The sequence below is a fragment of the Tremella mesenterica genome (assembly GCF_000271645.1).
Source record: "Tremella mesenterica DSM 1558 unplaced genomic scaffold TREMEscaffold_2, whole genome shotgun sequence".
Lineage (NCBI taxonomy): Eukaryota > Fungi > Basidiomycota > Tremellomycetes > Tremellales > Tremellaceae > Tremella > Tremella mesenterica.
Window position 1 is genome coordinate 62281 of NW_006711226.1, and position 15100 is coordinate 77380.

The window sequence follows — 15100 nt, forward strand, 5'->3', positions numbered from 1 at the left end:
GATATCATTCGTAATCTCAATGATTGTGATGGCATGGGAATTAAGAGGAAGATGGACATACCAAGATGATGAAAAAGCCAACAAGAATGACTAATATACCGCCTCTTTGATATATTTCTCTCTTGACTTATTTTTTCTCTCTCTCTCATCAAACCGGCATGACGCCCTCCTTTGACACCAAGTCGGAGTCTGTCTACTTGTATAATCGATGGCGTGATGTTCTCTCACGCAATGTCCTTCTCTCTTCTCCTTCTATCTCTTTGCTGTGTCGTGTGTGGGTAAGTGAGTAAGTGTCGGAGTTTGGAAGGATTATATGAGATGAGACTTGGGGGTTAGAAAGGTCTAGTGTCTAGGGCGTCAAGGGTGGAGGTTGGTCGATGACGTATAGGGGCTTCTGAGCGTGAATGGATTGGTGGGGGGATGTGACGTCGTTTATCCCGTCTCGTTATGTATCGGTGAGATTATTGGATATGCTTGAGGATGAGATGATAGATAGGTAGTTAAAGTGATGGAAAAGAGAAAGAGAGACTTGAAGCGGGAAGGGCGTTCAAAAACGAGTAAAGGGGGTAAGGAATGATCGTCTGGAAAAGAGAAACATTGTCTTTGTCTTTGGGTTATGGGATCGTAGTCTCAACGATGTGTTATGTGTGAGATGGTTTTATGAGTCTCACCAAGTATGAGGGTGGTTAAGAGTGTATATATGCTGCCTGCTGCCTGGTATTGGTGGACAGATATAGAGAAGGAGACATGAAGAAATCCCCCCCCAATTTGGTGGACTTGTCGACGCTCGGATCGCGGACCGTTTTTCGCATTCCTCATTCCACATTCCCCGCCTCATGTTCACCTCACCTACATATGTACTGTGCATACTCTACTATGATCCACTCTTAGTCTAGTCAATCATCACTTTTCATACACGCCTACAACTCGTGTGTCAGACCACGATGCATTGGGTCACATGTCATACCGTGTACTCTACTCCATTTCGCTTAATGGGGAACAGAGTGGACAAAAGACGTCATTGAAACGCCCGAAGCCGAGAATTTCCCTACTCGACGTTTCATAATCGTGCCTGACCACCGATGAATTCTCCTATCTCCTAGAAACCTCAAATCCTACCCTACCTACGTCCTCGGCCCACACCAACTCTTCCTCCTTCATCTTCCCAGTAACCCAGATCATACCCCTCGATGCACCTTCTATCCCATACCTCTCCTTCATATCTCCCAACTTGATAGGTTTCCACAACTTTCTACAACTCTTGATCTCATATGCATATGTCGATTTCTCCTAGAACGGAGGTCTCTCATCGAACTTGTTATTCCCCAAACCGGTTTTTGGTAGTTTGGGTATACCCTCTCCACGTGTGATAAAAGGGTAGACCTCACAAATTTGGGTGATGGATGATATTGGACCTGTTTGGTAGAACCATATACAGTACGCACTACGGAGGAGGGGTAGAGGACTCTTCGGAACCCATGAGTCTTTTTACGATTGATTATTTGTTCGAGGTGCTTTTCTACTGGACTGATGTGAGTGAGAATCTTCTTTTGACTTACTCACAAATTGGGTCAGAGGTGACGAGTGAGAAGCGAGAGGCGAGAGAGAGCAAGAGGAAGAAACTCACGTGTTAGGCCGTGGAGAGTATTATATCCGTCTTTTCACCATCCTTTATATCCTTATTTGAACATCTCACAACGATCGACTGATGATAGCTGCCAGCTGTTCTTCACTAATCATTCACCACTGACTTGAAGTAGAACGATACGCGACTATTTGGCCCAGTAGTGGAGAACGAGTCAAGGTGACAAGTGCCACACTGCCACATTCCTTTTCCTCGGTAAAACCCCCCCGTCTCCGCCGGAAGACGGAGCTCCGTCCCAATCCCACCGGCTCCACTTTCCCCCATCGTCTACTCGACTTGAACTTTTTCTTTTTCCCACCACTTTTTCTCTCCTGTACTCTACTTCATCTCCTTCTGTTCATAGACAATACACCCGACATTGTCTACAAATCTCAAGTACTACATCAACAAACTCAAGCCAGGCTTAATCACACACACCAAGTCAGTATGACCCAACACCGACGTTTGGCAGACAAAAACTATCAAGTCTCAGCAATGGAAAGATCGAATCAGAAAAAACCTGTGAAAGCTTCTTTTATAGAAAACCATGAATAGGTTTCAACACCTTTTCTATGGGAGGCAACGCGGGTGCCGATAAAGTCAACCTTGAATTCTACTCGCTTTCTCTTTATGAGACAAGAGAGTAGGATGATAGGGAAGAATAAAAAGATAATCTTCATCCATGACCCTACTTTCTTTTCTTCGTACTTTGATTTCTATCAAAGTATGAAGAGAAGAATGTGGTGGGGAATGGTGAAGAAATGTCTATAGAGAAAAAAAAAAGACTTTATCGAGCTGAGATCATACCGTGCGAGCGGATCAGGATAATGCCTGCGTCGCGAGTTGCTTTTTCTATAGAATTGATTGCTTATTCTTTAGGAGTTAAGATGGGGGATTGGCATAACATGTGAGTGGTGTTGTTGTTAAGTTTGTCCGATTTGATTTGGATTGGTAATACTGGTCTTCGTCGGTTGTTGGTGAAGTCGGAATTATCGGATGGGGTAGATTGAGATTTGCCATCATTCACATCAATTATGGCAATTGGGGCATCAGTATCAGCATGATGAAGTGACTTCATCATTCAGAGGATTTCGATGGTTGGAGAAAGACTGGTGACCCTCATTGCTTTTTTAACTTCCAGTCGTTCCAAATTCAAGGAACAGCAGCGTTCGAAATGTCTCATAGATTTGTGTCGAATGCCATCAACTGACGTTCAGCCCCAATGCGAGCGACAAACTCAAATGGTACCAGAACAAGGGAGCGCTCAAGCTTAATTTGTGAGTTGTCTTGGTTCTTCCCTTAAAGTATTTCATATGTTTGAACGGTCCCCCGCTGACAGATAGCTTTCTGAGTATCATCATGGTTGGCATGGTCTTGAATGGATGTACGTCGAACTGTACTCCTCGCACATTTCAATACTGCCGATAAACACTGCGGTCTCTCAGGCAATCCATCTGGATGGCTTTGTCAGATGAGACGAAGCGAACTCGACTCACGTACAGACGACGGTACTCTCATCTCTGGTTTACAAGCTTTCGACTCGTGGCAGGAAGATCTCAACTACCCCACTGGGGCTCGATTGGGATTGCTCAATGCCGCAGGATGTATCTCTGGATTCGTCGTTGGACCCATTATTAGTTACATTGACGATACATTTGGTCGTCGTTGGGGCGTTCGATGTGAGCTGTCTGAAGCGCCAGGTTGCAGCTTAGCTGACGAGTAGTTTATGGATATACGATCGTCATCGGTACCGTTATCAGTGTCATTGCCGGGGTGTCGAAAGTCAATGGCTATGCTAGTGAGTTCAGGATATATTTCGATAACTTTTTGACTGGTCTCAATACTTACACCCCTACATCACCGCCTATGAATTTGCTTACTTTGGAAATGTTGTTGTATCGGATCCAGCTTTTTTTGAGCTCCGTACAATACCATGTCGTCGAGCACCGCTGACACTTAGTATTCATCTGCGGTAGGGTCATCATTGGCTTTGGTCTAGCTTCATTCCTCATGACATCTCTGGTGGTTGTTCAAGAGATCACTCATCCGAGAACCCGTTCTATCATTGCACATTCATGGGTATGTGTCAATTCTATTTCCCTTATCCGACTCTCGTCCATTACAGAACGCAAACTCACCTCTCAGAACTCATACTACATCCTAGGATCTGTCATCGCCTCCTGGGTAAACTTTGGTTGTTCATACATGACCGGTTCATGGGCATGGCGTATCCCTTATCTAATCCAACTACCAATGGCTTTGTACGTTTTAGTCGCTGTACAATTCGTACCGGAAACTCCCAGATTCCTTATTGATAAAGGACGCGAAGAGGAAGCTTTGGCTTTTTTGGTAGAACTGCATGGGAATGGTAACCCGGATGATGAGTTGGTGAGGTTTGAATTTGCGGAAATTACCACTGCTTTGAGTAAAGAGAAGGAAGCAAAAGCGGAGAAATGGAGTACGGTCTTGAGGAGTAGGTCGAATAGGTACAGGTTAGGATTAGCTGCTTTGATGACTTTTTTGACTGTCATGTCTGGGTGTGAGTAGTTCATCAGGGCTTCATTCCAATTCTTTTTGGCTTATTCACCTTTCGGCCTCATCTTTCATGTTTCTGGTTTTGTCTCCTCCTTGTATCGATCAATCGTCGTTCTCATCAATCCAGAATCCCACATGTCGAGATTCGTAGTCTTTGTACGAGTACTGACTATCAGCCTCAATCATCTACTTCTACTGTAAGTTTTTTTGTCCTTACTGAAACCAGTCTAACATGTCAGATAGCATAGTATTCACCCAAGTCGGAATTACAGACCCAACCACTCAAACAGGTATCAATGCCGGTTTATCCGTTTTCACTTGGTTTTGTCAAATCGCAGCTGTTTTCATTGGGAAACGAGTGGGAAGGAAGACTATAGTACTGTGGATTTGGCCTTGTTTGTTCTTAGCTTTGATTGGATTATGCGCTGCGGGTGGTGTGGCTGCTCATCAACTTGATGGTGGTAGTTCTAGTGTTGGTGTGGCTACGGTCGTTTTGGTTTGGATTTATTTAGGTTGTTTCAACGCTTCTAGTGGGTCCCATCCCCCTTTTTCCTTTTCCCTTCTCACTTACTCTATTTCTGTTTCACTCGTTATCTTACCCCTTCGCCATTGCTTATTGATATATCTCCTCTCCACGTTGTACTCAACATAATGATCCAAGTCACTATGGTCACATTTCTGAAATGAAGTCTTATATAATTACTTGTCCTCTTTACTCACCCACAGACCCTGTCATATACTCTTACCCTGCCGAAATCCAAACTTACTCTATGCGCGCTAAAGGTCTTTTGGTGTGGAACACGGTTCAACAGCTCGAAGGTGCCTATGTGACGTTTGTAGATGCGGTGGCACTCGATTCTATCGGATATAAATATTATGCTGTTTATTTACCTTTGGTGGCTATTCAATGGGTTTTATGTTATTACTGTGAGCCAAATTCACTCTTTTTCTCCTCTTGTCAACCTCTGCCTGCATACATCTTTCCCTTCTAGCTCCTGTCTGTTTCACTCTTCTCCTTCTGGCCTACTTCACACACCAACTCGCTCTCCTCCTCCTCTCTCTCTCTCGCTCTCTCGCTCTCCCTCATGCCCTCCATATCCGTCTGTGTCCTGTCTGTCCTTGGCCGTGCGTCTCCGAAGATTCCACGAACACCCACACTCGCAAACGTCTCATGATCTGGCTATGATGTGTTCAACGCTGACAAATAGTCATGGTGGAAACCAAGGGTGTGAGTGTTCAAGCCTGATCGATCTTTATCCTTCCCTTGAATTTTCCTGCTTCCTCCAATTCAAACCCACCACCCCGTCACATCTTCACGCCTATAACCACGACTGTTCCTGCCCACAACTCTCACGATCCCACATTTCTAGTCTCAAGAAGCTTCACTGATGGCACAGTACACACTCGAGGAAATCGCCATCGCTTTCGACGGCAGATCAGCCCTCTCTACCGGAGTATCCTCTGACACGGAGATCGGACCCGTAGAAAGGGTAGATTGGGATACCAGGGCTATCAACCCTGATGAAGATGTGGAAGGGGATGATAAAGGTAAAGATTTGGAGGTGGGAAAGTGATTTCTTTGATCGAGCCCAGTCGATGGATCCGCTTCTCCTAGGTAGAACATGACTGTAGTGGAGCAGGGGTAAGGGGGGCAGGGGGGAAAACATGTTGGGTGATGTGGAGAATAAACATGATCTGATAAATGGAAAATTGTCTTGGTAGACTGAGGATTGATGAATTGTGAATTTGTCTTTGTCTATGGTAGAAAAGGTCTTTATAGTGGTGATGTGAAATCTTGTTGAATGTCGCTTTACTACTTTTCATCCGATTCCTCAGGTCCGTGACATGCATCACTCACCACACACCATGCAATCAGCGGCCAGCACCCAGCACCATCTTCTCACTTAGGGTGTACTCGAACATGAGTAGATTACGAGTACTATATATGAGGGTATGAATATATGAGTTTAAGTATGAGTACGAGTAGAGTATGAGTAAAAGACTCTACGAGTATCAGTACGAGTAGAGTACGAGTATATGAGTAGAGTTTGAGTATGAGTATGAGTATATGAGTCAGAGTATGAGTACTCGTAGTGGAATTCATCTTTGCGTCATGCAAAGGGATGATGTGACATGATGAACATAAAATCCTATTGAAAAAACAATTCCAATGAACGATATAAAGAACACCGGAATCATACTCGTCGATGATCGCTTTACGATACGAAACTTATGACTTTTGAGTTCAATACCAACATCATCTTTATCCCTTCAAAGAGTATATCATCAAGTTGAAAACTCATCGTTAACCCCGTCCTAAAACTTCTTCAGCTGCATCAATCTCTTCAGGGGTTTTACGTCTTGCGAAAATGTGAAAATGTGATAATGTCGGTACGCTTTGTAAATGCTGTTTTTGTTAGATTATTCTTTTTTCAACTGATCTCTCCCCCATCCTCTCTCTCTAACTCTTTCTCTCTCTAACTCTTTCTCTCTCTAACTCTTTCTCTCTCTAACCCTCTCTCTCTCTCTCTCTAGCTCTCTCTCATTCTCTTTTTCTTTCTCTTTTTCTTTCTCTCTTTCTTTCTCTCTTTCTTCCTCTCTTTCTTTCTCTCTTTCTTTCTCTCTTTCCTTCTCTCCCCCATCCTCTCTCTCTAACTCTCTCTCTCCAACTCCCTATCTCTGCCTTTCTCTCTTTCTCTCTTTCTCTTCCTATCTCTGCCTTTCTCTGTCTTTCTTTCATTCGCTTCCAGCTTGTAGGCTGACTCATACTTTTGACTTTGTCAAGTATTCACGGAACTTTTCAAATGATACTCTTACCAACTATCGTGTGAGTTTTCAAAGGATCGTGATTCTTGTATGTGTGATGTAGTCTGAAAGTTGCTGATATAGGACGAATAAAATCCCGACTTACAGGAGGATTGACAAACTGTGATAAAAGTCAGCATGAGAACACATGGTGATATAGTCTTAGAGAATGATACGGTTGAAGCCCATGATCATGACGGATACCATATGGCATATGACAGATAGAAACTTCGAGGTTTGGATTCAAAGTGTGAGAAGAAAGAAATGATGAGTGCGGAATTCAAAAAAAGAAACATCGAACGGTGATAAGAAATGGTCGGTGAGGAATGAGTAGAAAGAAGACAGAAAAATCGACTAACCCATAAACATTCCCAACCTCTTTCATCCCATAAACCTCTGACCATATTCCCTACTTCTTTACCACCAGGGGATTCATATGTCACACCTGCCCATTTCCTCATTTCAGGCCCTGCGAGACGTTCGACAGAAGGTGGGACTTTTAAATCTTCTTTTTCAGATTCTAATCGTAGTTTCACAAGACCTGATAATTCTTCTCCTCCGTTCTTCTGTATCTGTATCTCCCCGTTTGGGTCGCTTGATTGGTTGGCTATTCCTGGAGGAGTATGGTTTGACCCATTCGTAGTTTTGTGTTCGATGGACGAAGTTGAATTGCCGTTGGTCTGCAAAGGGTTGTCAATTTCGATAGAAGTGTGAACTGAGTTACCGTTGATTTTCATGGGGGCGTTCACGTTGACAGATGTATGATCGTTATTTCCGTGGATTTTCATGGAGTCTTCAACGTTGACAGAATTGTGACCCGGATTGCCGTTGATTTTGCTCGGATCGTTTACTTGGACAGATGAGTGTCCCAAAGGGAAAGTAGTGGGGATGGCTGGAGATGAAGAAGTCTGGGATACTTCTACAGGAGAATCACCTGTGATTGCCGGATCAACAGAAGAAGGTGAAGGTTGTCCTTCTGGAGGAGTAGGACTAATCCCACTGGTAGGTGTACCTCCTCCTGCCGAAGGAGGAGGATGATCTAGAACACCTGTGAATCCTGATAAACCACAAAATTCTATTCTTGCCCATAGAGTGGGATCGTAGTTTACTAGTTCAGGATGAGCTATTGGTACCTATATTGTTTAGTGAGGTTCAATCCAGTTGTTTCCTTCTGCCTCTCGATTATTATCCCTGTTCACCCACTCTATCTATTCTTCTGCGTCCCCCTCATTATCTACTCTTCTGCACCCCCTCCATTATCCATCCAGTCACTTCGCCTTAAGTCATTCCCTCCTTACTTATCGTCATGACCTTTGAAGTGAAGATGGACACATCATAACAGCGAGGGTTCCATCAGAACCAACCCTCAGTTCCTTCCGTTTGCCTATGAAAGATGCTGAGAGACAAAAAAAAAACAAGGAGTAATCCAAAAGACCGAGACGAAGACGATAGGAATCCCCCCAGACTCACCTTTGACCAAACACAATAATGTCTAACGCCATAAGGTATATTGTAAGGCCAATCATTGATCAAACAAGCGTATTTCGTCCTGTCCAATCCTTTTTCATGATCGTATCGTAAATACTCTGCTTCTTCTTCGTCGTCGTCGTCGTCATCTTCACCCGACCCTACACTGGATCCAGTAGATTTCTCATCCATTTTAGTAAAAGCATTCTGGAATTGACTCGAACCAAATCCATTCGTAACAGCTTGATCATCGCCACTGACCGGAGTAGAAGATTGTCGTTTGAGAGAACGTTCGTGTCGTTTTCGTTTGTTTGATAAAGAAGATAGTGAGACAAATCCAGCAGAGGGCGTTGAAGTTCCTGAGACTGGGGCGGATCGACCGGTAAGATTATCTGGATTTGAGGGAGTTGATCCTGGTGGTTGGGGTGATTGGGAGGGTGATGTAGTTGTTTGGGTGAAGGAAGACCAGGGGAGTCGAGTTGTGGAAAGATATTTCTCTATAGGTTAATCGCTTATTTCTTCGTCTGTTCAGATCGAGTTTCCTACAGAGACGAAAGATGTCGTAAGGAGTATCAGTGACAGAGTCGGCGAGGGGGACGAACATCGAAAGTGGTGTGAGACAAAGACGTAGCAGGGAGTGACAAAAAGGAGTCAACCCGGTCGATCGGGAAGATAGAGATTATAGAAAGATAAGTTAGAGGTGGGGCGAGTAAATCAGAGGAAGAGTAGGATATGAAAAGTGACAGATAACTCACCTGTAGATCCATATTCCCTTTTAATCCCAGTCATCCATCTATCATATCTCTTTTGTAAAGAATAATTCCTTCCTAATAACTCTAAAGATCCATCCTCTTTCCATCAGCTCATATTCTATGATTTATCTTTCGGTACACATAATACATTTTCTACTCGTTCTTCTTGAGATTCGGTACGTATGAGATTGTCAAGACACCATTGACAATGACATAGAGGATGAAAATGTCACGATCGTACGTAGATTGCTAAGAAGGATAGAGGGGAGATTGCTCACTGATGAAATCTTTCAATTCACCCCAAGTAAACATCCTAGGTAAAGAATCTAATTCTTCTTGTGTAGGTATACCTTTCACATAACTTGGAGCTGGAAAAGTTTCAGGACCAGGATAACGTTTATCGTCCAAGTATATTATTTCAGACATGATGTTTGTGGTTTTGAATTATCACCTTTCTTTCTCTGTATAGTATATTATGTTATAATGTCGATGTCGATCTATCTGAACAACGTATAATGGATCACAATGTGAAGATCGTTCTTTTAAAGTCTACAGGTAGGCTATACGATTTCCGAGGTTGTTACCGATGGCCGAGGGGGAAGGAAGATACGGGATGGGGTAAGATCGGAATTCGTTATTTTGGACGAGTAAGTAGTAGTTTCTATGTGTCTATATGTATGGTTTTATCTATATGTTCTATATATGTAATGACTGAGATCTGTCCTCTATATTCTATGCACAGCTAACACAGCTATATACAAGTGTACGAAAGATGAGTTTGGGAGTTTGTGTTACGATCGAAAAGTTTGAAGAAAAGGATGAAAGAGAGATGACATCATATGGTGTCATCCTTATCTTGGCCATCTTTTTCACCTTTTCCCTCTCATCGACAAGTCAACTTCAATGGGGGGGGGAAGACATCGAGGCGATACATCGTACATCGAGAACATCGAGTCGTACTCAGACTGTGAAAAACCGACAAGAGATATATCAACTACAATCACTCTCTGCTCGATGATCAAGATCGAGTTGCACCCGTGTTCGATAACATCACTACTCTACGAAAGTTTCACATCGCCAGATCACTAAATCCTCCAACTACTGAAGTGTCGGAGTCGATCGCTTCTCACGAAGACACATCAACAGGAGGATGTATAATCCCACGAGCACGTTCTGTAGCTTCTCCTTGAAGACGGATATCCCATGTCTGTTTCTCAGCTTTTTCACTTCGATGATCGGTGACAAAGATAAGCGAGGGAAAGATTTTCGATGAAAGGTGGGAGGGATCGATTGGAAATTATCAACCACGGTTTGACGTCCAACGTTTGACTTTGGACGGAATTTCGGTGGGACATATACCTATAGAGATCTCTGAGGGAGATACGATCGAGACAGTGCATTCGATGATGATTACTCACAAGTTTATAAGACTTCACAGCGTCTTCATATGGAGATTGTATCACATCACGCGGAGCAATACCATCTATAACATCGATCAAAGCTGAGAATTCGTTGAGATAACAATCATCTTCACCTATAGGTATTTCCTCTAAAACGTCAACTTCGGTCATCAAGTTTCAGAGATGATAAAACAATTCACTCCCCTTCTAACGAACCAGGTCGACGAACATATAATTTAGGGTTTGTATTATATGGATCTACCAACCTCAAACACCATCCATCTGCTAGGATGACAAGTTCAACAGAGAATTCTCCCTCTGTGAATCAGAACAAGATCAATCTATCCTTCATTCAAACACGTTCATCTCTTCTACATCCCTCCAAGTCTCGGTCGATATCTCATTCTTCCGCACGTCGAGTCTCATGAATGACGACAAGGTAGAGATGAATACTTTCTCGGCTTTACTCTAATGTCGGCAACCAACGGTGATGATGATATTTGAAGAAGATTTACTTTGTCCCTTCTACTCTCATGACAAATTCACAAGATGATCAAAGTGGAGTATTTCAAGATGCATGATTTGGCGAATAAAACACCAACTCACCATGTAAAGTCAATCCATGAACCAAAGTACCACAAGCACCACCTTCGTATTTCCAAATAGCAGTAGTCAACCTAGGTATCCTATTTTCAGGATGTATTTTTGATTCATCATGTGTGAATTCTTTCAAATGTCCAGTAGGTTCAGTATGTGAGATAGTATGAACTTGGATCGAACTTGGTATGACGGGTGGTGCGAAGAATCTCGATAGATCGCCTAGGGTATCAACCTTACACTCTTGCAGCTTTTTAGGCTCAATGTTAAAGTCGTAAACCTTGATAAACACGTTTTCGAACCCGGTGGGGAATGTTGTGGTCTGAATGGGGTGAAGGAGGGTAAGGGGGATGAAGATAACTTACAAATATGAGTAGCTTGTTCTACGATAGCTATCCCGTCAAACTTCACGTAAATGAAAGATATGGAAAACCTCACGTCCTAAACGAAGAGATTTATCAAAGAAATCTACCCTAGCAGGGGTTGTACCTGCGAATTGACTGTATTCAGTATTGATCTTTTTCAGTTTTGTCAAGATCGCTACCTTTCCATATTTTCTGCATTTCATAGTCGAACAGAAAGGGATGGTAACATACCCTTGTTCTCTTTACGCATGATGATAGGAAGGGGACGCGATTTCTCTCATGTTTCTTTAGGTTTTCAGGGAGAGGAAGTACAGGGTGTTTCTTTCTATCCACTTCGCTTTCACTCAGAGAGATGTGAACTATACTAGGGGGTAATACGGTGTCATGACATGGGACATTTTGTACAGGGGAGAAGAGATAGTGATGAGTCCGAGAAAAGCCATGAGAAGATGACTCACTATGCCATCAAATACCTCGCAACGGTCGCCATGATAGTAAGGTTGTTTTCTTCGATGATCTTTCTGACTTGTCAAAAACATTCATTTCCATTTCCAGGTATTCCATCGGGAATAGTGAAAGTGACAGAAGAAAAGAGAAAATGTACTTCATCTCTTTTACCGCTATTCGTCAGTCAGATTTATCATATCGATCATCGAACCAAAATAAAGCATCGAGAAGAATCACCCTCATCGATCCGACATAAAGAAAATCACCGTCATTGAAACCACATGGATCGACATCGAACCAGAAAGGATAAGTACAACAGATACGATAATCGGAAACTTTTCCCCTTTTCCCCTTGTTATTGGATATGAATCTAGGAGAGACATAATAGGATCAAGTGAGTTGAATTGGAAAAGTGAAAATGAAAATGAACGTAAGATATAAAGTCGAAAGTCATACACTCACCTGTAACATACCTCAACATATACCCAACACTAGTAACCGTCCCAGCTTCTTCTAACTTTTGAACCACTTTCATAACTTCTTCTACACTTGATGAACTTAATGGTTTCTCAATATGCATACCTATTTTTGGCCAAGCGGCTACGAGTTGTATTTCTGCGTCTGAACCTGGTTTAGTGGATCCTCTAGTCCATGGATGGGTACCTATTACTGCGAGGCTGGGATTAGTTTCGCTTCCTGATTATCTACCCCAACCCTTGGTGATTCACATGTAGGTGACCAAGTGTGAAATCTTCCATCGGACGGTGAGGAGATAAGACTTGATGGTGGCGTGTCTCTAGATCACCAGAGTTTCATAGTAATGGAAGTTTTTCTTCTATCTACCATCAAGATTCCGACGCCCAAAAACGTGTTTGTCGAACCTACATCCTCGATCTAAATGAATTACTAGAAGTTTAGAAGGAAGAGAGAGGGTTTATTTTGAGAGACCAGATGACGGAGGGATGAAAAGTGACAGGAAATTAGAGGTTAGAGGTTTAGGAGTTAAGATGGGGGGAAGAGACACCAACTGAGGTACTTTATCACCTTGTAAAACTTTCCCGGCATCTTGAATACTTTCAAAAACCAAAGTCTCTTCATACCCTCCAACTTTCTCCTCCCTCTTCTTCGCTATGACTTTATGTGCAGCTTGAGGGTATATATCTACTATACCAACTACATTGAGACGTGAACCTAGTTTTCTTATCATCAGCTAAAACTTCTTTGTAAGTTGCAAGTGATACTTTTCGATCCTGATAGACTATTAAACTTAACTCAAATCACATTATTGTCAACGAAAAGCAAACCGACGTAGCAGGACAACTTAGCTTGATACCCCTTCTATCAAGTAAGAGTATATAGAAGTGATTGGGTGATATGGTGTGAACATATCACAAGTCGAGGATGGTGAAGAAAGAGAGAGAGAGAGAGAGAGAGAGAGAGAGAGAGAGAGGGAGAGAGAGAGAGAGAGGGAGAGGGAGGGAGAAGGAAGCACCAGTAACTCACATGATTCCAAGGTTGAACAGGTCCACCAAAATTGATAGTTCCCGCTCCTATGTAAATCACGTTGAACGGTGTTGAAGGAGACATCTTGATGAGTATGATCAGTACATGTACAGTTAAGAGATAGTCCTGATGACATCGTACTTAACACAGTGAGTATATTGTTAGTTGTAGTCTTGCAAGTGGTAAAGATGGACCGGGTGGACCGGTACCGGCCCGACACGGTTTCCTCTTCTTCTGTCTTCTTTATACCTTGCACCTTACACCAGCTGCTAGCTGCTAGCTGCACCCAGAGATCGTCTAATAAGTTAAGTGAGTGTCTCCCTACTGTAACCCTTATACTGCGACTGAGAGAATTGTATCCTTGTCTCCTTGTGTTCTCATCACGTCGGCCATACTCCTTTTGGCGTCACGTGACTTGAACCCGGTATGCCGGTCCGGCCGAAGCTACAAGGTGGGTTAGATGGGATGCGATCAAGCCATGTTTCCCACTCAACCACCACCATCCTTACTTTCATTCCTTGGACCTGCGCCACTCGGCCACTCACAGACTGTACTAAAACCATCTCATCTTTCTCATCTTTGACAGGCATGACAACTGTGAAATCTGTGTTCCCGGTTTGAAACATCTTTGACCCGTGTACCGGCCGAAGACATCGGTCACGTCGCGGAAAGGAGGGTATGTGTGACTTTTAGTGATTCCATTGTCCCAACAACCCCGTTACGACCGTGCCACTACAACGTGTTTGTCTCTCTCCTTATCCCTCTTACTCCCCTCTGCCCCCTGTCCCCTCCCTTTGTATCCGTGTCTCTGTTTTAGGTCCCAAGGTTCTGGTCCAATGATGCCTTGGAACATCAAATCGTTAATAAACCCAAGGTTATGTGTACTTGTCTGACTGACCAATGAATGATGAGGAACAGAATATGCTAACCGACTTTCCGTCTCCCGCCTCCACCATCGGCAATGGTAAAAGTACAATATCACAAGCACGGTCATTTGCGGCTGATGTTTCGTATAAACCTCCGAACTGATACTCCTTGAATCGACTTATGACTTGTCTTATCATTCTTGTTACCGATACCAAGTATCACAAGTTGTATTACGAATAACGATCGATACGACGAGTACAAGTTGTATCACCTAGCAACACGAACAAGGAGACCGAGATATCAAACCCCTTACGACATAACCCCTTTTGACCTGTCTTACCCTTTTATCCGTTGGGCGGCGAAAGCTTCTTTTGGTGACGTTTCAAAACGCGTCTCTTGGACAAAAAATCACTCACCCAGAGCTCGGAGCCGGTCGCCGCTTTGAAGTGAATAGGAATTAGTAGTAGAAGAAGACGATCCATTACAAACTCTTGACATCTCTTCTCACCCTTTTGGGGGTCCTTCAACATCTTCACCTAACTTTTCTCCCTCCTTCAACTCTTGTGAGTCAGTATGATAATCTCCTTTCCTTACTTATCATTTTCTCATACTTGTATCTTCAGATGAGATATAGCGTTTTATGAAACTCCTTCTCCCTCGGTTTCGTCAGAAGGTATGGAGAGGAGAGGTGAAAGAGCTGAGTGAAAAAAAAGAAACTTTTGGTGTTTATAACCCAAA

At 43.1% G+C, this 15100-nt stretch overlaps 3 protein-coding genes across 3 annotated transcripts; 1 reads left to right on the plus strand and 2 right to left on the minus strand.

Moving 5' to 3' along the window:
- The first annotated feature begins 1953 nt into the window (after positions 1 to 1953).
- TREMEDRAFT_42510 (uncharacterized protein) lies at positions 1954 to 5971 on the plus strand. Its single transcript, XM_007002457.1, has 12 exons — positions 1954 to 2531; positions 2842 to 2901; positions 2968 to 3008; positions 3127 to 3303; positions 3348 to 3422; positions 3585 to 3703; positions 3770 to 4163; positions 4336 to 4356; positions 4399 to 4689; positions 4886 to 5086; positions 5368 to 5387; positions 5557 to 5971. The coding sequence occupies exons 1-12, from the start codon at positions 2386 to 2388 to the stop codon at positions 5731 to 5733; spliced, it is 1722 nt and encodes a 573-aa protein (XP_007002519.1). The 5' UTR covers positions 1954 to 2385; the 3' UTR covers positions 5734 to 5971.
- Positions 5972 to 6274: 303 nt separating this feature from the next.
- On the minus strand, positions 6275 to 9614 carry TREMEDRAFT_73151 (uncharacterized protein). The gene is made up of 6 exons (XM_007002981.1): positions 9462 to 9614; positions 9187 to 9282; positions 8435 to 8928; positions 7324 to 8097; positions 7071 to 7085; positions 6275 to 6566 (listed from the first exon to the last, which is right to left on the minus strand). Exons 1-6 carry the CDS (start codon positions 9607 to 9609, stop codon positions 6465 to 6467), a joined length of 1629 nt encoding a protein of 542 aa, XP_007003043.1. The 5' UTR covers positions 9610 to 9614; the 3' UTR covers positions 6275 to 6464.
- A 695-nt stretch (positions 9615 to 10309) lies between these two features.
- On the minus strand, positions 10310 to 13579 carry TREMEDRAFT_67519 (uncharacterized protein; the record flags this gene model as incomplete). Its single annotated transcript, XM_007002901.1, has 11 exons — positions 10310 to 10390; positions 10602 to 10744; positions 10800 to 10901; positions 11190 to 11402; positions 11546 to 11572; positions 11619 to 11680; positions 12004 to 12070; positions 12455 to 12669; positions 13021 to 13191; positions 13234 to 13250; positions 13496 to 13579. The coding sequence occupies 11 exons, from the start codon at positions 13577 to 13579 to the stop codon at positions 10310 to 10312; spliced, it is 1182 nt and encodes a 393-aa protein (XP_007002963.1).
- Positions 13580 to 15100: the final 1521 nt, after the last annotated feature.